Below are 19,686 nucleotides of genomic sequence, written 5' to 3' on the forward strand. Positions count from 1 at the left end.
TTGACCATGAGAAAGCGAGTTATCGTAGAATAACTTATGTTTAGTTATGCACCTATTTTTCTGAGAAAACTGTGTAAAATACTTATTATATCCTTAGAAGATATCAGACCATATCTTTTTTGCTCCTAAACTATATATAAATATTAATATAATATTTATATTAATATAAATATTATATTAATATATTATAATATAATATTAAACTATAAAAATTTATTATGTTAATATAATACTAATATAAATTAATATAATATTAATATTTTAATATAATAAAATTATTAATATAGATATAAATATAATATTATATAAATATATATTATATTATATTAATATAATATATATTTATATTATATTATATTTAATATTATATTAATATATATATTATATTAATATTAATAAAAATATTATATTAGTATAAATATTAAAATATAATAAATATTATAATATTAATATTATATTCATATAAATATTAAGATAATATTAATATAATATTATATCACTATTCAATATTTTATCCTAACCATCTATTGATACTTTATAAAATCTTATCCATTGATCTAAAGGAATATTTTGGGAAAGAACAAAATAGCATCACTTTTCATCTTATGGGAAGTGTTAAAACCTATCTCTTTCATGGATAAGAGACTTTCTGTTTATTTTTTTATTTTTAAAAAATTTAATTAAATAAGAGACTTTCTGTTTATTTTTTAGAAAGTACCTCTTTTCTCCTCTATTTCTCATTAATCAAACGAGTCCTAACTGGATGGGAATGGACAAGTCGAGAAAGTAGGGGATTAGAGGGAAAGGGAGGGAGGATAAGATAGGGCAATCAATGAAAAGGTTGCAAGCGGTGCCCATGATTTAGAAGTTGGAGGGGTTGGGATTAGTGAAGAGAATAGGAGGGGAAAAAAGGAAATACAAGTAAAGAAATAGAGACGGAGAAGGAATCTTGTTATATTATAGTACAATTCTATTGTTGTGAACTTCATATTCCTATAGCTGGAAATGGGCTCGGACACGAGCGTGGGGGTTGGGATTGGTGAAGAGAATAAAAGGGGAAAAAAAATACTAGTAAAAAGTAGAGAAGGAGAAGGACTTGTTATATGATAGTGCAATTCTATTGGTGTGAAATTCATATTCCAAGAAAAATATTATTATTTTGAAGTAAGACTGGAAATGGGCCGGGCCGGACCACACCTTTGCCCAAGCCTAATCTAAATTTTTTTAGACTTCAGATTGGATTTAGACTTAAAAGTTTTTGCAAAACTCAAGCCTGAATCTGATCCGAGCCTGACCCGAACCCGATTGGGCCAATCCAATCAGATATTCCGCAGACAGTAGCTCTCTTTCCTCTCTTAAAAGAAAAAAAAAAAGAAAGGCTAAGCCCTAACCTCCGGCTCTGCCTCCTTCTGCCCATGGCCGTGCCACCCTCAGCTCCTCCGCTTATAGCTCCTCGCCCTTATTTCCCCTTCTGGGGAAGGTGGCGGTATGCTAGAGGTCCAGCATCTCGTCATGGAGCATGTCGAGCTTGGCATTGACAAGGGTGAGCACGTTAGCGAGGTCTTGGGTCAGAAATTAGAATGGCCTGGGGGATGGCCATGCCGATGTTGCCAGCACCGATGATGGATATCTTGGTGCATTTGGATTTGTTATGGATTTGCACCAATAAAATTGTAGCTCCTCTGCCCTCGATTCTCCTCCCCCCACCCCCCCTCCCTCGCCTCGGTGCTTGTGGCTGCTCCAAATGTGGCTCCTCCGCCTCACTCCACCGGTAGCTCCTCTGCTTGTGGCACCTACAGCTTCTCCATGCCTGGTGCCACACCCCCTCCCACCCGATAGATGTCCTAGTTCAACGCCCCCTCCATGATCCCCTTCTCGATCGTCTATTGGAGCAAATCTTGGAGCATATGCTTGGTGGATAGTGTGCAATCGAGAATTGATGATATATGAGGGGTAACATTTATTCACCATGGGATACAGAGGATAATGTGGCATGGTATTTACCATGGAATTTAGTGTGCCATCAGAAATTGGTGAAATACAAGGGGTAATGTGGCGTGTTATTCATCGTAGGATACAGGGGATAACATGGTGTGCAATCAGACTCTTAATCGAATTGGACTTTGGACTCAAGCGTGGGCCACGCTAAAGATATACCCGAATCCAACCCAAAAGACAAAGGGACCATGTAGTTAAACCTAAATCCGGCATAAATTATTTCGAGTTTAGCCCGTAGTCGGACCGGCTTGATCCCAGTTCTAACTCTACTTGGAAGACATGGGATTTTGAATTTACATAAGATCATTGTTTATGAATCATTGGTGAAGGTACTAATAGAGAAAGATATGCTGATTTTTGATGAATATGGGAAGAATCTAGAAGATCCATGCATCAAAACATTTAACTAATCAACAACAAAAACTATAGCATGATATAATAATAGATCATCGCAAGTAACAATAAATATTGGCAAAAGGATATGGAGAAGCCAATGCTTGGATAGGTAATTATTTCTTGAAAGCAAGGTAGATTGGGAAGTTAATGATCGTAAAGAAGTCTGCCACTGGGTCCTTGTTGTTTCTAGCTATTTTAGCTAAAGGGACTTATTGGGTATAAAATATCCACAGTCGAAATCCTCAACGGAATCGACATTAGTGCAGCTCCGCCCGGACTCCTACGGGAGCCGGGCTCCACCGACGACAGCAAGTGCAGCTCCACCCGGACTCCTACGAGAGCCAGACTCCGCCGTCAATATCAGAACAGCTCTGCCCGGACTCCTACGGGAGCCGGGCTCCGCTCTTAGTATCAACTGCTGGTAAGCTCCATCCGGACTCCTACCAGAGCCGGACTTCACCCTTAACTTTGATTGCAGTGCAGCTCCACCCGGACTCCTACGGGAGCCGGACTCCACCGACGACAGCAAGTGCAGCTCCACCCGGACTCCTACGGGAGCCAGGCTCCGCCGCCAATATCAGAACAGCTCCGCCCGGACTCCTACGGGAGCCGGGCTCCGCTCTTAGTATCAACTGCTGGTAAGCTCCATCCGGACTCCTACCAGAACCGGACTTCACCCTTAACTTTGATTGCAGCGCAGCTCTGTCCGGACTCCTACGGGAGCCGGGCTCCACCGCCGATAGCGAGTGCAGCTCCGCCCGGACTCCCACGAGAGCCGGGCTCCACCGACGACAGCAAGTGCAGCTCCACCCGGACTCCTACGGGAGCCGGGCTTCGCCGCCAACATCAGAACAGCTCCGCCCGGACTCCCCCGGGAGCCGGGCTCCGCTCACGACCCCGACCGCCAGGAGGGCCTCTCCCGGACCTCAGCAGAAACCGGGCTCCGGCCGTTGCCGAACTTCAATCGACAGATCCACGCCCCCTGACAGGCCCTCAAAACGGCCACGACCCTGCTCCACTTCCTGTGGCGGACTCCGTGCAGTATCATCATTCCCTGACAGGCCGCAGTAACCATAGCCACCCTGCTCCACTTCCTGTGGCGGACTCCGCACAGCTCCACTATCCTCTGGCAGGCCACAGTAACGACCACGAACCTGCTCCACCTCCTGCGACGGATACCATGCGATTCTCCTATCCGCTGACAACGGATGCTGCTCCACCCCTCATAACAGATTCCACGTGGCGGGCCGAGGTGATGGCCACGCGTCTGCTCCACTATCTTTCGCAATCAATTCTCCCGACCATGGGTGGCCCACTACCAGGCGGTTACAAACGTCGCCATCAGTTCGTTGCCTCCTCCGCCTATAAAAGGGGGACCCAGATACGTTATTCTTTAAGCTCATTTTTCTTATCTCAAAACTCTGCTAAATTCTCCGTTCGAGCACTCCATTCTTGTTGAGGCAGAGAACTGACTTGAGCGTCGGAGGGTCTTGCCGGAGCAACCCCACCTCCGGTTTAGACTTTCCTTGCAGGTCCCGGCGGCGACCGCGGCTTCCCCGACTCCAGCTTCTCCGGCGCAAGCGGATTTTTGCACCAACAGGACTTAAGAGTATTTTTCAAAATAAAAGAATTTTTCTCTATCAAAAAAAATAAAAAAATATTTTGAATTTAAAATATTCATACAAGAAAAACATAGATGTTTTTATAATTTTAGTTAATAAGTAGTTACATTGAACTTCCTGTCCCACCCATAGTATCTGTAATTATATTCTATTTAATTGTAGTGCACTTGCGCAATGGTAGTACCTAAAATTATACGTTATTTAACTCCAATCTCAAGGAGTAGCATGCTTATTTTGTTATTTCCTTCATAAAATCTTTACAAAAACTAGAGTTTAGAACATGGAATGTACATGGCATTGATAAGACAGCATCTAAAATCTCAAGCCACCTAAATTTTGGTCAAAAATCACCTGACCCTGGATCCAATTTGTTTACAATTAAGTTGAAAAGTAAAAACCTATATCTATTTAATTTTGTGTGGACCATGCCCAATTTGTGAACTCAATTAAGCTTTTATTTGCCAATTATCTGTCATAGAAAATGACTATAAAATAGGACAAAAATAGAGGATCTAAAGTTGGGCATTCAAATAAAGTGAAAAAAAAAAATGACAGAAGAAATTACAGGGGATAAGTGAAGAAAGTATACCATAAATATGTTATCCCCTTCATTTTTCTCTTAAGTATATTTTATTCTTGTAGTCGTTAATTTTGCAATTATTAATCACTCTAATTAATCATTTATAAAGCTATAAATCACCAAACTATTACTCCTATTATAGAGGTCTCTAAGTAGATTTTAATGTTTTATTCAATCCTTGTTACCTAGTATTCATTAATGACCAGAGTGGTCTTAACTAGTCCAAAGCTGTATTAATTATAAAATTTTATGAAATCGCAATTGGAAGTGAAATAAAAAGGAGTAAAAGTTAGCTAATTTAGTTAGTCTATTCTTTTTTTAGTGGAATGCTTATCGGAGCATTTGGATTAGACTAATATTTTTGAAAAATAAAATAAATTTATTTTGGAATAAAGAGTAGTAGAAGTAAGTAAATCTTATTAATCTGGGTTAACTTATTTAGCTTCGAAAGGTGTCGGTTGTGATTCTTGATTATTTTAGGCCAGATTACAGGACCACCGTTGCAGGTGAGGCGATAAGAGAAATCAGAAATGGAAGAAAAATGTATAATAATATTTTTATATGTAAATTAGAAGAGTAGAAAAAAAGTATAAAAAAATATGATATGCATGCAGGATATTTGAAAACGTGATGGACGACGGTGATGTGATAAGGAGAGAGAAGGTAAGGTCGCTTCCAGCTAGTTACCCAAAAAAAAAAAAAAGCTTAAAACTGGATGAAAAAAAATAATCCGTGTTTTACCAAAAACAAAGAGAATAATACACGAAACTTTTCTTCCAGAAAAGATTAATTTTATTTTTTAATTTTAATTTTAATTTTATTTTTTAATTTTATTTTTTAATTTTATTTTTTATTGTTTGAAAACTTGATGCGCTGTCCGCCCCACTACATCCCAATCCCAAAAAAGGAAAAAAGTGAGAACAAAAGGCACCCGCAGTCGCAGTGGAAACTGGTGGCGGTTCCTCTTCCTCTTTTCCCCACTCCATCCCCTCCTCCGGCCCTCCCTTCTCTCCCGTATATCTCCGACGGCGGCATTTAAAGCGCCTCCAGCTCGTACTGTCGATTGGATCGGAGAAGCAGTTCAAGGAGCGTCCGATGCCCGCTAAATGGGGAAGCCTGAGGGAGTCCAGCTCGATATCCCGGAGGACGGGGCCGGCGGTGGCGGAGGTGGCGGCGGACTCGACCTCCTCCGTCCCTGTGCCACCGCCCTTGGCGGGATCGGGAAGGTCTTCACCCTGAGGTGCGCCGTCGTGCTGGTCCTCAGCGCCTGCGTGCTGCTCCCCGCCATCTTCTGGCTGCTGCCCTTCCGTTCCTTCCGATCTGGCTTCGTCCCCAGCGACCCCGATAGCGCTTCCGGTGAGCTTCCTTGTTGGCTCCTCCTCCTTCTCCTTCTCCTTGATTATCTCTAAAAATTGGTGTTCTTTGGGCTTCTTTTGGGAAAAAAATCAAATGGCAATCTGTAATCTTGGCATTGATTCTGTTTGGGAATTAGAGATTTGGGTTTCTTAATTGCATTAGCCGGAATTTCCGCGTGGGTTTTTTATTTTGATTTTTGTGGGTTTTCTGTCATTTCTCATTTTGTGGTTGGAAATTTGGTTTATTGATGGTGCATTGGTGCAAATTCTGCATAATTGATCACTGTCGGTGTTAGATGAAGGTGGATGATATACTGGTGCTGAATTATATGAATTGCTTCTGTTATTGGCAATTTTTCTAGGTAGTTGTGGACAAGCTGCTGCTCTTACTCAGCTATATTTGGAAGAGAACATCAGGAATGTACTGGGTTTCTCTTGTAATTAATACGTTTGACCTGTCAGTTCTGATGCCTCTTGTTTCTTTCTGTGTGGTGAAGTATTTATTCTCCTTATGTTTAGTGAGCTGGTCACATGATTTCCTCCCGCGTTCATCATCTTTCTTCCTTATAAAATGGAAAATCGTATATATAATGCAACTGAGAAGGATTGGAGGAAATTTTTAGCTTTTGAGTCCATATCTTAGAAAGAATTTGCTTGTACTGCATTTAAGACTGGACTTTGTTATTTTAGATGATTGGAAAAAGCGCCTCGACAATAGTGTTGACTGTTCAGTCTAAGTGAAGATATTTTCTTTTGTGTCTCTTTTTGTTTTTAGGCCGAAATAGAACCCTTTGACTAGCAGTAATCAGAGATACTAGTTAAAGGAATCTTCATACTATCAATAGATGCAAAAGATGTGGTTATTTGTATAAGGGGGCAATGGATTTGATATGGAAGTGCGTTAAGCTTACCTCTTGTGGCGGGCTTTAGTGTCTTGACCATGCTCACCATGCCGTCCATTCCGATGTCTCCTTTGACTACTGCTTTTCCTTCCACCACTGCACCTTGCACCCTAGATAAGTGAATAGTTGGTGAAATACCCTCAAAAGAAGGTGAAATAGTTGGGAGTTATAGTCCTGGCTGCATGAAGCCAGTAGGTGGCATGGATAGCCAACTAGATAAAGAGGTCTAAGGGGTGCCAACGAAAATCATAGTGATTGTTTTTCTCAAGCAGAGAAAAATGGCATTAGCATTTGTCTAATTGGTGCTAAGAACTCCCTTTGTTTGGTTTCCATTCACGTTGCATATGGAAGAACTGGGTTTGATCACAACCAGAAAGACAATGAGACAGTAACGAACCCCAATCATTGCCATTACCTCTCCATTGGACTCCTCCATGCCTCCAGCTGTTACCACCTTACCTATGGTCAACAAACATTGTTTCCTTAATCATCTTTTGCAGGCGTCCACTTTTCTTTTTTTTTTACTTATTAATATTTAGGAACCATGGTAATATGAGGGGCATTAGTTAGAGTAGCAATGAGCCAATGCAAGTGTAGGTGAGATGTGCCAAGCTATAGTCATGCAGAGTGTTGTTAGACCTACATGCACAGGTGCTTCTAGCTTGCCTCTTGTGATATTTGTATTGCTTTATGATATAAATGTCCACCATATTGATTGGTCACGATGGGACATTTATATTTGGTTTGTTAAATTATCTAGAGCTTGTGCAATTAGTTGTATGTTATTGTAGTGAGAGTCGTGGTCCATAAGAAGGGTGGACTATATTTTTTTTTTACTAAAAGCAAAACATATGAAATCCATCTACCTTTTTGTAAATACTCTATTTTAGTCTTTTATCTTAGTTGAACTTATATTTCATCATAAGTTTAGTAGAAGCCTCAATTATCGAAGAGAGCTATGGATGCTTGCCAACATGTTAGTGGCATGGATCGAAAGGCAAAACTTCTAAACTAAACCTGTAATGTTTTTGTTTCAGTTTGAGCCAATCTGAAAATGGGTTGGTTTTTGAATTTCTGCGGAAACTGTGTTATGAAGGTAAATTTTTTTCTCTCTTTTGTCATGTCTTCAAATCTTCAGATTCTAACTCTTTTTTAACAAAAACTAAACATGAAATTTGCAGTTTTAGAATCAAAGGTTTTTTTATATGAGGTTAATGGGAGTTTAAAGAAATAATTTTTTGTTGGCAGATTTAACCATCTAGGCTTGAATATGTTTATAATTTCAACGGATGTTTGGTTAGTTGACTTTACCAAAATAGACGGTTCCATTACCAATTTCCAATATTTTTTGTGAAAGCATGTGTGTGAGATACCAACAATTGTTCTCATTAATACTGGTATCTCTTAAAACTTGAAAATCTGATTCTATGAAAGACCTAAGAAACCCTGTTTTTACATAAAGCGGGATTATACTTGATCTGATGACCCATTTTCTTCTTCCGCTTCAACAAATATAGACTTGTAACACTGAATGGTTTTCAACAGCTACCATATCTTTTAAAAGAACTCTCTCTCTCTCTCTCTCTCTCTCTCTCTCTCTCTCTCTCTCAATGTGTGTGTGTTACATACACACACACTCAGTCACCAATGCCTTCGCTGCTAATTAGAACTCTCTCTCTCTCTCTCTCTCTCAATGTGTGTATGTTACATACACACACACTCAGTCACCAATGCCTTCGCTGCTAATTACTTTAATGTCCTCCAGTCATACTACTTGTGCAAGAGCTGACCCTTCCTGTCCTCCTAAGTCCTAAATACCCAGTTCTTGATAATATCATGCCTCTACATTCTTAAAACCTACTTGTGATTGAATAGTGAATTTTTATAGCCTCTAGAAATTGTGACAACATTTGTTAAAGGCAATCGCTATTGGAGGTAGAAATATGTGAAAGAAATTCTTTTCATAAAATGATGAATATTCATAAACTAATATGACCAATCTTGAGCATGCATACATCACTGGTATTCTCCACATATCTTAGGGTTGTTCTCCTTCTGCTTTAGATTGAAAGTATATTACATCAGGTTAGTTCTTATACTATCATTGGATAGCCAAATAATAAATAATTAGTACAAGTTTTCCCTGTATTACTTTACCTTTTTAACAGAATTTTGTTTTAGGAAAACAACTGTCACAAAGCTGGAGAACTGAACAGTCCCTTATTGTGTTAGATTGTCATCAAATGATGAATGATATATTACTAGAATGATACCAAACATGGTATCTACCTTCTTTATTATTTTTAAAAATTAGTTTCCAAGAAATACAACATCTTTTTAAATGCCATCTTATTTTCTCCTGCTCACGATACTTTTCTTTATTTTTCTTATTTTTATAATTTTCGGAATTTTTTGTCTAAAAATTACTGATGCTGGAGCAGAAACTTCTGAAACTGTCAGAACTGCTGCAATAAAAATATGTAAAGTTATGGAGGGGGTGGAGGACCATGTATTGGACTTATGTGGGTCACTTGGGTCTCCCGCTATGCAACTTGTCAATGTAAAAAAGGGTGACCTAGACCTCATGCGGGCAGTTAGGAGCTCACATATGCGTATGAGGCTGTGTAGACCACTTCTTGAAACAGTTTCTCCATTATGTTTTCATTTTTGTATTATCTTCATCATTGATGAGGTACCATGATCTGTTGGGTGGTCTAAGGTATTACCGGCCTTTATTTTAGATATCATGCCCGTGTTCTCATCTTGTTGTTTTGTATGTCACCAAAATAGATGCACAGATTGCTTGATTTGGTGTTTGATGATAGGTGATTGAGGACCATCTTGCCTTGTTGTCTTTGGTGATTAGGCTGGTGGGATATAACTGAGGTTTAGGTAGCAGTCGGCTTAGTGCGCTTAGTTCTTCTTGGCTTGATATATAGAATATTTAGATGGTTGCTAGGTCTTTTAGGACATTGAGGACATTTATAGATCCTTGTAATTGGAGGACAGTTGATTGCTTAAATGATAGTGTGAGTGATCCTTGGGGTAGTGACTCAAAGTACCACCATTGTGTTTTAGCTTTAATGTACCACATAAACTGTATGCACACCACGGAACATTTGTATTAGTCAAATGGGATACACAAGTGTGGTATCCAACAACTTCACCTTGAGGTTTGTAGTTAAAAAGATTATATCCAATTAGTTTCTCGATTTTCCGGTAAAGTAAAATTTCTTTTAGTTGATAGAGATCTAATAGTGGATAATTCTCTGTCTGGTGATATATTGTGGGCTTCTTCTAATCATGTTTGGCTTAAGAACATAAATTTTCACATGATGCCCTGGGAAAAGAAAGCTAAAACTAAATGACTGGCTTGTGCATGTCTAGCATTCCTTGTACATACCACAAATACACATATTGATCATGTGTATTGTTGATGTATTGATCATGTGGCATTTTCCCCCAGCCAACATTACCACAAATACACATATTCACATACTTTATAAGTTCCTATTTAGTTATTTATTTTAATTGTTTTTGTCACTTGAACTTGGAAGAAAATATTGAACTATTTCTTTAATGCAAGTCTTACACCTTTCACTTGTCAGCTGAAATCCAGGCCAGCTTCATTTTGCAAAAGCCAATTTCGCTGCTTGCTGCTGAAAGTGAAAGACTGGAATATGACATTTTTGAGGAAATAGGAGTACCAAATACTAAGGTGTGTTGTGATATTGTATCCATGGTTTTCGTCTATTTTTGCAAGAATGCTTAACGTCATTGGATTGAATTATTGCAACAGGTTTCAATTGTTTCCATGCGCTCCTTGGCTCTAGCAAACTCTACTTATGTAGTATTTGGTGTCCTTCCTGATTCAAGATATGCCTTAATAAGTTCGCCTGCCTTAAGTGTGTTGAAATCATCTTTGGTAGAGTTGGTTCTCCAACAGTTGAATCTTTCTTTGACACCATCACTTTTTGGGCATCCGTTTTCTTTTGAACTTTTGAAGTTTCCTGGAGGGATCACTGTGATTCCAGTGCAAACAGCTTCTATCTGGGAGAGAACCCAAGTCCTATTTAACTTCACATTATATAATTCCGTTGTTCAGATCCAGAAGAATCTTGATCAGTTGAATTATCAGCTGAAGTATGGGTTGAATCTGAGATCGGATGAGGTACCCATCCTATAACCAATATATATTGTATAATTCCTGCAATTCTGTTCCATATGTGCAACAAAACATTTTAACCTCTTTTCATTCTTGCAGAATGTGTATGTACAGATGACAAATGTGAATGGTTCAACTGTGGCACCTCCAGTTACTGTTCAGGCTTCAGTTTTGTCAGATGTTGGGAGGAGCAGTCTTTTACCATATAGACTCAAACAACTAGCTCAGATCATCAGAGGGCATCATGCAAAAAATCTTGGCCTTAATCACTCTGTTTTTGGCAAAGTAAAGGAAGTGCGATTGTCATCATACCTACAGGATTCGATCTCATCTCTAGCCCCTAGTCCATCTCCATCTCCTTCCTTGACACCTTCCCCATCTCCATCTGAGGATATTCCATATACGGCACCACCAATTTCTTCCAACCCCACTCTCTCTCCTTCTCGTGCTCCTTCTCCATCAACTAAGCATCTTCCCCCGCCTCCATGCTTCCATTGTGATGCTTTGTCACCATCTGAAAGTCCAATGTCATATGCACCTGCCCCTGAAAGGGGCCCTCAACCACCATTTCGATCTTTGGTTTCACCTGGGCCCTCAGTGACAAATTCTGCTCCATCTCCTGAAAGGGAGCAATGCCATCCGCCATCACCTCCTAAAACTGTTCAAGGAAACCATCCTTATGCACCTGTTCCTTCAGAACATTCACCTTACTCAGCCATTCCTCCACAGCACAAACACCTGAGACCAGTTTCCCAATTGCCCCCAAAGCTTTCACCATCATCACCTGCAGTCGCCTATGGAACCAGTCCAGTGAAAGGCAAGGGAAGTGGCATGGCTCCAGCATCATCATTTTCTGTGCTTTCTCCGGACTCTCCATCTTCAACATGTGAGTTATTCCTACTAATTAGTTGACATATTGTTAATATTATTATAGAAGAGTTTGTTGAGAGAGCCTCGGCATTCCATTTTGCATTAATTTCTTGGTGACTCTTAATGCTGATTTTCTATGAACAATGATAATTACATGTTTCATTGGTGACTGTCTTGATGTCCCATCTAGTGTTGACATGTGCAAGCTTGAAAATCAACATTTAAGAAATGGCATGAGAAGCAGTTAAACTAGTTATACATGCTTGATCTTCATTCTTTTCACACTTATTTGAGTGTTGATGGCATAAATTTTTTGTCTGCGTTTATTTCTATCTTAAAACAAATTTCATAGTGTTTTCTTATTACCAACCAGAAATTTCTAAATTGCAGAATGATAAATGATTTGGTGAATTTAATTTATTGATCGGAATTTTTTTTTTTTGCAAAAAAGAAAAGAGAGAGCCAGTTTTGTTATTCTTAGTTTTCTAGATTGCTTGTAAAGCTCAGCCATGATTAGGTATAAATATGTCTAGGTGACTTCTTTTTTAAATTTTTCTTGCACATTTGCAAGTCTCCATTCAACTTTCTTCTTTTGAAATTTACATAATAGACATTAGGTTAAACTCTTAACATTCCATGCTAAAATGATGCATTAGTAGTGGTGCAGGGTCTCATAAAGCGATCCTAATATACCTTCTAGATTCTGTTAAGATTGGCTTAATAGCTAGAATTGATGTAGAATGATTCTTAGATTTTACTCATTATTAAGATTTCTGCTTTGTTTTTTAAATCAAGAACCGTGCACATATTCATTTGATTATAGAAGGCATGCAGGCATGTTAATTGTAATTTCATTGTTTTCATAACTAGAATATTGTGCTTTGAGATGATGACAGCGTGACCGTATGTTTACTTCATGTTGTTGTCTTGTTTCCAGGGTTATATAGCAGTGTTTTTTTTTTAGGGTCCGCAATGGATATGTTTGAACTCACCAAGCAATTTTTTTCCTACTGCCACTTAATTCTGTTATCTTTAGTTGTTTATAGGATTAGGGTTTGGTTTGCCCTAGGTGCTTTAGAGGTATCTTCAACTTCAGCATTTCTACCCATGTTGTAAGACATACCATGAAGCACTGCAAATCCAAATCTTTTGCATCCATCTTTTCAATCTGAAGAAGGATACTAAAATTCTCTTGAATTGGCAACTGCAGAGCTATTGAATTGGATCTAATTCACAAATGAAAGAGTAAATGTGGAAATTTTGTTAAGGTATGAATGAGTGTTTGCTTTGAAAGTGGATGTGGCAGTTAATGAACAGCCGTAGCAGGTTCTTGATTTCAACCAAAAAAGTCTAACTATAGCAGGTTCTTGATATCAACTGCGGCTGTCAGTGTTGATTAGATGTACATCCAAAGGCTGTTTATACTGTTCCTTAAATCGGGAAACTAATTCTAAAAGCTCCCCACATAAAAAGATAAGCATTATTTATTTCAATTGGTGGAGCCTAGTCTATCATTTTGGCATTACCTCCTCGATAGGTGTCATATTTCTTTGCTTTGCCCAGATTGGCAACTCATGATATACCTAGATTTCGGAAGAAAGCTGAGCAGGATGAGGACTCTGCTTGCTACTGCTGCAATCTAAGAAGAGCACTGAAAGTTGATTATATTCTGTCAGGTTAACTTTAATAGGGCCTATCTCGTGATGTCAATTTGGATCATTCAGAGAGAAACACATTGTGCTGATCTTTAAGGAATCTTTTCCATCATATTCTTCCTTTTGCCAGGAGGAGAGGCAGACTTGTTATTCCGTGGAACCGCTTTAAATTATAGAAACCTGCCAGCTACCGGAGGCTGCATCTTAAGTAATGGGGTTATAACGAGGAACAAATAATTTCCGACTATTCCAAATTTTTGGTTTGAAGGTGGGCCTTGGTGCAATGATAAGATTGCTCTATCATGACCCGGGCATCATGGGTTTGAAACATGAAAATAGTCTCTCCACATGTAAGGGTAAGGCTGTGTACATTTGTCCTTCCTCAAACCCTACAGACTGTAGTAGTGGGAGCCTCTTGCACCGGACCATCCTTTTGTTTTTTTCCCAAAAACTTTGGTTTATTGAAGTGGAGATTATGATCACCTGTTTGCACAATGCCTTGATCTTCGGAATCATATCTCTAACTTCTCAAAGCTTGGTTAGGTTTTGCAGGGCACTTTATGGATGCATGACCTTGGAAACCTATTGTCATTGCATAAAGGAGACCACTGTTTACTCCAGATTTGGGTTTGTTACCATGTCTCAGAAAACTTGTCCCAAGTGAAGCTAGAAAACTTATAGTAATTATTTCAGAATTTTTTCCTAGGCTGTTAACACCAATAAGTGATTGTTCTCTGGCCTTGTACATCCATGACTGCTACTTGAGTCAAGTTTTTGTTCTGTACAGATGTATGCCTGATGGTTCTGTTTTTCAATTTACTATATGATTTACTTTAGCCGCTAATTCTGTCATTTCAATTGTTCATTTTAAGGTTGCCCATGACCTTTATATAGTGATTCGCAGGGTGCATTTGTGACCTACCCTCGTCCCTGCATTTTATCCATAACAATGTCACTTTTAAATACCTTTTAACTCAGTCAGCATATGTGAAACTACTATCACATTCCAACTACCCCCAATTTTTGGTTTACTTTTGAATTGATCCTACTTCATATTTCTTTATGAGTGATATTCATATTGACTCTTAAAATGCAGAATTAGCCCTATCACTTGAACATTTCTGTGCCTAGCTTCTTTGTTCTTCCCTTTAATATCTTCCTATCAACTTTTAATTTCGCTCTCTGACTGGACTTGTAGGTGATTGAATTAAGCAGACCTTTTACAGATGTAGTTGGCACTTATTTAGGCTGAAATTGACGCAGCTATTCCCATTATGTAGGACTAATTCCACACAACCCAACCACAAGTATTAATTAACACTTCCACACTTCTCTTCTGTGAGATCCACAACACCATCTGGATCCTACCTTACCCACCACACATGCATCACAAGAAACACCAAAAGCTTTATTCTCAGTAAAAGATTATGTTCTAAGAAGAATATCTTCTTTCTATCCTTATGTGCAACATGGCTCACCACCCATTCAACAAAAGCATGCTAGTTCATGGACATGAGATGCTGTTTCTCAATCTCAACTTGACACTATTTAAAAATCCTGCTACCACCTAAATCTTCTCTCTACTGACGCCTATGTGACACTTAGTCCTCTCAAAGCATCATGCGTATAACTCCTTGCACCCATATTTCATCAAAGTCGAACTTAGAATATTCATCCATTAAATATTCTTCCATCTAATACAATGAGTATCTAGATTGTCTTACCATGTACTTGTCCCATGCAAAGCACCATTTTGGCAAAGGAAATATTATCCAAAACTATCAACGTTGTGTTTTCCCCCAATATCCCACAACAGGAAGATCAAATTGACCAAGTCTAGATAAAGCAAATCATCTTCACCCTTCTCAATGCTCTATCTTTACGAAATCCTAAGTCTACGCTTACCCCTATTCATGGCTATCCTTTGCCCTTGATATCATTGATGATCCAAACCATTGCTAACATTCTAGCATTCTCATTCAAACCTTCCATCACAGCATATTTTCCTATATATACTTATGAAGGAAGAGCCTTTTTTTATATAATCTCTTGAGTAGCTTCTACACCTCTTAAAAATCTAGGAGTCCCTTCTTATCGCCCTTTTGGCTCATTATGAAAGGATCCCACTCTTCCATACCTAATTTACCACCTTGGAACACACCAAAGCCTGAAGAAATCATCAGTATACTTAGGAAGTCGGCAACCATGAAGTTGCATAACCTCTCCATAGAGCTTCTTCATTGCACATTGCATGCTGGTTGCCTAAACAGTTCTTCTTGGAGACAAGTGCTGTTAGAGCATCAAGCTATGACACAAGGATATGAATATGATGCAATACGATATGGATATGCCAATATGATAGATCTTGAAAGGGGTCAGATAGGATACAAAGATATGAAAATGAATATATATATATATATATATATATATATATATATATATATATATATATATATATATATATATATATATATATATATATATAATATGTTGTGTTATCAATGCAACACAGCCCATACTTTATGCACTAACATTAACATTTACAAAGTCCATTTAACTGTCATCCAAATTGATAAACCATAATCTATACTCCAAAATTAACTATTCGCTATTACAAGGCCGATAATCATCAAACAATAATAATAAAAAAAAAAGCCCTTTACCACATCCTTACAGGTATGAGAAAGTATCTCATGTGTATCTTGGAAGTATCCGAAGCCTTTTATGAATTTTGAAATAGGATACTTAATATAAGTAGTGGACAAGTTTTTTTAGAAATATCCCACAAGTATAGGTATCCTATATGTTCGGATACGAAGATGATGCACTTTGAAGTATTAGCGCTTCTCGGGCATCAATAGGAGCCCAAAGGCTTTCCCATGGTCTGCATGCCCCAGTAGAATATCACTGCATGAGATTTTTCCCTAAGCCTGTACAAGGGCTCTCTCCCTCTCACCCTCTCCTCTATCCCCTTCTTCCTCTCCTCCCCCCCCCCCATCCCCCTCTCCCAGGCACTTCCTCTCGCTCTCCTTGTTTTGGTACATTTCAGAATGACATGGTACAGACCTGTACTGTACCAAATCAGTTGCTGGCCAGTAGGAGCCCCACTACTAGTTTGATGGACCTTGATTCAACTACCAGCGGAAGAGTCCACCTCAGAGCACCCTGACTTTCCTTTGCTGGTTAAGTTATACAGCACATCCACTCTCTTCTATTTATGTGTTGAGTTCTTTCCTGCTGTGCTTAATCGTTGAAGGCTTGGTTCTTGGGCATTTGAGTCCCATAGGATTGGTAAACCGGGAGAGATTTTTTGTGCCTGGGGTGGTTAAGAGTCAGTCCTCCATGGCTGCAACTGATGCTTATGGTTCACCATAGCAGGGCGTACTGTACTGTTTCGGCACTAAACCAAGACTCGGTATATGTGATGTCCCGAGTCTCCGCACCTCTGACTGACCCACAAGGCAGGCATACCGACATTATACTAGTATGGTACTAATGTGGGGTCCAGTACTGAATGGCGAACCTTAATTGAAGCCTTATATTACTCTGGTTAAATGGACTTTTGGAATTAAAAACCCCTCTCGCTAACCCATTTCTTGTAAGTAAACATGAGAGATGATTCCTAACCTTCCCTAGGAATGTTGCAAGCCTCTACACGTCTCCTTCCCAAATATATTATCCGGGGATGCAAGCTAATATAAATGCAAAACTGGGGTACTTAAAGACCTTGATTTCTTGTGTTAATGCTAAGATGAACTCCATTTTACCAAAAATTTCAAGACTAAGTAATGTCTTTAGACTTGTTGCAAGCAAACTTACTATTGGTATTCATAAAAAGGTACCATAATGTATGTGAGTTGCAAATGATACAGTTTGATAAGATGAATATAGGATCAAGTGCTAAATTTGAAAATTATGAAGGAAAACCTTAAAGCAGAAATGGGTAAAAATCAGTAGAAGAATGCCAATTAAAAAAAGAAAGTAGATATAGAAATGAAAGCCCAGCTGAAAATGATGGCGGAGAGATATTATGTGCGATTATCTGTCATAAAGAAGAATGGGGAGCAGAAAATACCCAAGAAAACTAGTCTGGGTGGATGCAGTATTCATTATAACATGCTTGATGGAGAAAGTGTATAAAACTCCAATAAGGGCTTCATTTTTCTATGATCGAGATAGTTCATCAACAAGGGGTCCAAGCATGTAAAATGGGTGTTCTAGAACTTAGAATGCCTAGATGGATGTGAGGTAAAACCAGGAAGTATGAGTTGAGAACATATACATAAAAGAGGGTATAAGAATTGCCGAATTAATGACCGTCATGTAGAACTGATTGAGATGGTTTGCACTAACGTAATGAAGATAGAGGCCTGAATAAGGAGGGGTGCTTGGCTTTTTCTCCAAGGGTTTGGAAAGAAGTAGATGACCAAAAACAAATAAAATAAAATAAAAACATGGATGGTAGCTGTGAAATAGGCTTTAGAAAAGCTTGTGATGGCATGGCATGCAGCCCTTAATAAAATGATTGTCAAAGAATTCGTGAAGTCATGGACATGGTTTAATCACTCATTTGCTAATTGAGAAAGCTGGTTTCAGTAGTTAAACAACTGCCATCAAAGGAGCTTTTTTCAGTTCCCTTTTTTCGTGTGGGCATATGATCATGGTGGTTATTTAATGTTTTGTAAATATGTATCCATGTATATGTACTGATGAATAATCTTAAGCCTTTCTAAAGGATTATACACCAATGTGCACCTGATGGACCCGACATGATAGGGATGAGACTTGTTGCTAGGGATAGGGATGTACTTGTTTGCATGTTTTTTTTCACCTGCTAGGGGCTTCTGAACTTGCCTGCTTGCCTTCACAGCCTTGAAGAAAAGTAAAATATAACTTGGCAGGACCACAAAAAACTACCTACTGAGAACTGTGTTTCCGCTTTCCAAGCAGAATTTAGTTCTAATTTAACAAATAGCCGAATGTTGCTACAGCTAAAGATCAACAAGTGACTATAGACTGTAAACATTGTAATATTTTACTTAAAAAGGCTGTCTTATATATTGTCCATGTAGTATTCTTGCTTGTGTGCCCTTGAGATTTGGCCGTATTTGATTTCTCCATTTGCTATTGAATTATTTCTTATTACATGCTTTATCTGAAAATTAATTCCATGCACTTTCAATATTAACTGATTTCCTACTCTGTTTTGATTTCGCAGCTCATGCTTTAACCTGTTCCCACATAGAGATATGGCAGATTGTGTGGCTGGGACTCTTGTTCTTCCATTTGTAATGCAGCCTGCAATGATGTGTTACTGTTCTGATAAACGTGTATTACCTGACTCGAGCATTTGCAGTATCTCAAGGTTGGATAGGAACACATGGCGCTGGTGGAGCTATGGACTAGAAAATGGAGAGGCCCCCTGCCAGGTAGGATATATATGGTGGGTTTTGGGGGGCCTGAGGAAATTTCAACTAGTGTAGATATGGAATGACGGTATATTCGACGGGGTCGAAGCTGCGAAGGTGGCTTGCCTTTTTGACTTCCTCTCTCAACAGAAGTTCTCCCCAAAGGGCTGGAGCGCTTCATAGGCAGTTGATGCATTTGGGAATGCAATTTTCTCTTACCCCCTTCTGTTGTAAAATAACCTCATGGTTTAACTGTTAAATATATCAACAAAATATTACATATAAGATCACTGATCTTATCTTGGAATTGCAAAAGTGACCTTCCATGAGTTGCTAGCTGATACATACATGCATATAATGTCCTTCATATCATTTGTTCTTGCAATGATATCCCTCTTATTAGATGCTTGACCGGTGGCATTCATAAGTAACTACTTGAAGTGTAAAATGATACTTTACCTTTCTATGTTAGTGCTCTTGAGAAAAAACCAACATTCAGTTTGTATGGTAAAGCTATACTTTTACGTAAATTTTTCAAGGATTTTAACGTAAAAGGTTGACAAAGATTCCATCAGTCAATATCTGGTTGGAGAGGCTTTTTTTGGCAAAAATAGAATGATTTGTGCAAATAGTAATTTTCAAAAGGTATTTATGCAATAAACGATATTTGCAAGGAATGGGAAAAAAAATTCTTAGTTGTGCTTATCATAGTGGTGAAAATCGGGGATGCTGTGT

General features: G+C 38.7%; 1 protein-coding gene across 1 annotated transcript; it reads left to right on the forward strand.

Moving 5' to 3' along the window:
- Positions 1–5,553: 5,553 nt before the first annotated feature.
- Positions 5,554–19,266, forward strand: LOC105058214 (uncharacterized). The gene is made up of 5 exons (XM_010941072.4): positions 5,554–5,952; positions 10,462–10,571; positions 10,653–11,024; positions 11,118–11,904; positions 18,762–19,266. The coding sequence occupies exons 1-5, from the start codon at positions 5,703–5,705 to the stop codon at positions 18,833–18,835; spliced, it is 1,593 nt and encodes a 530-aa protein (XP_010939374.1). The 5' UTR covers positions 5,554–5,702; the 3' UTR covers positions 18,836–19,266.
- Positions 19,267–19,686: the final 420 nt, after the last annotated feature.

This window comes from Elaeis guineensis, chromosome 15 (genome assembly GCF_000442705.2).
Source record: "Elaeis guineensis isolate ETL-2024a chromosome 15, EG11, whole genome shotgun sequence".
Lineage (NCBI taxonomy): Eukaryota > Viridiplantae > Streptophyta > Magnoliopsida > Arecales > Arecaceae > Elaeis > Elaeis guineensis.

Coding starts and splice junctions, on each gene's coding strand:
- LOC105058214 (XM_010941072.4), top strand. CDS start 5,703: ATGGGGAAGCCTGAGGGAGTCCAGCTCGATATCCCGGAGGACGGGGCC. Junction 5,953..10,461: donor CGACCCCGATAGCGCTTCCG/GTGAGCTTCCTT, acceptor TTCACTTGTCAG/CTGAAATCCAGGCCAGCTTC. Junction 11,025..11,117: donor TGAATCTGAGATCGGATGAG/GTACCCATCCTA, acceptor TCATTCTTGCAG/AATGTGTATGTACAGATGAC.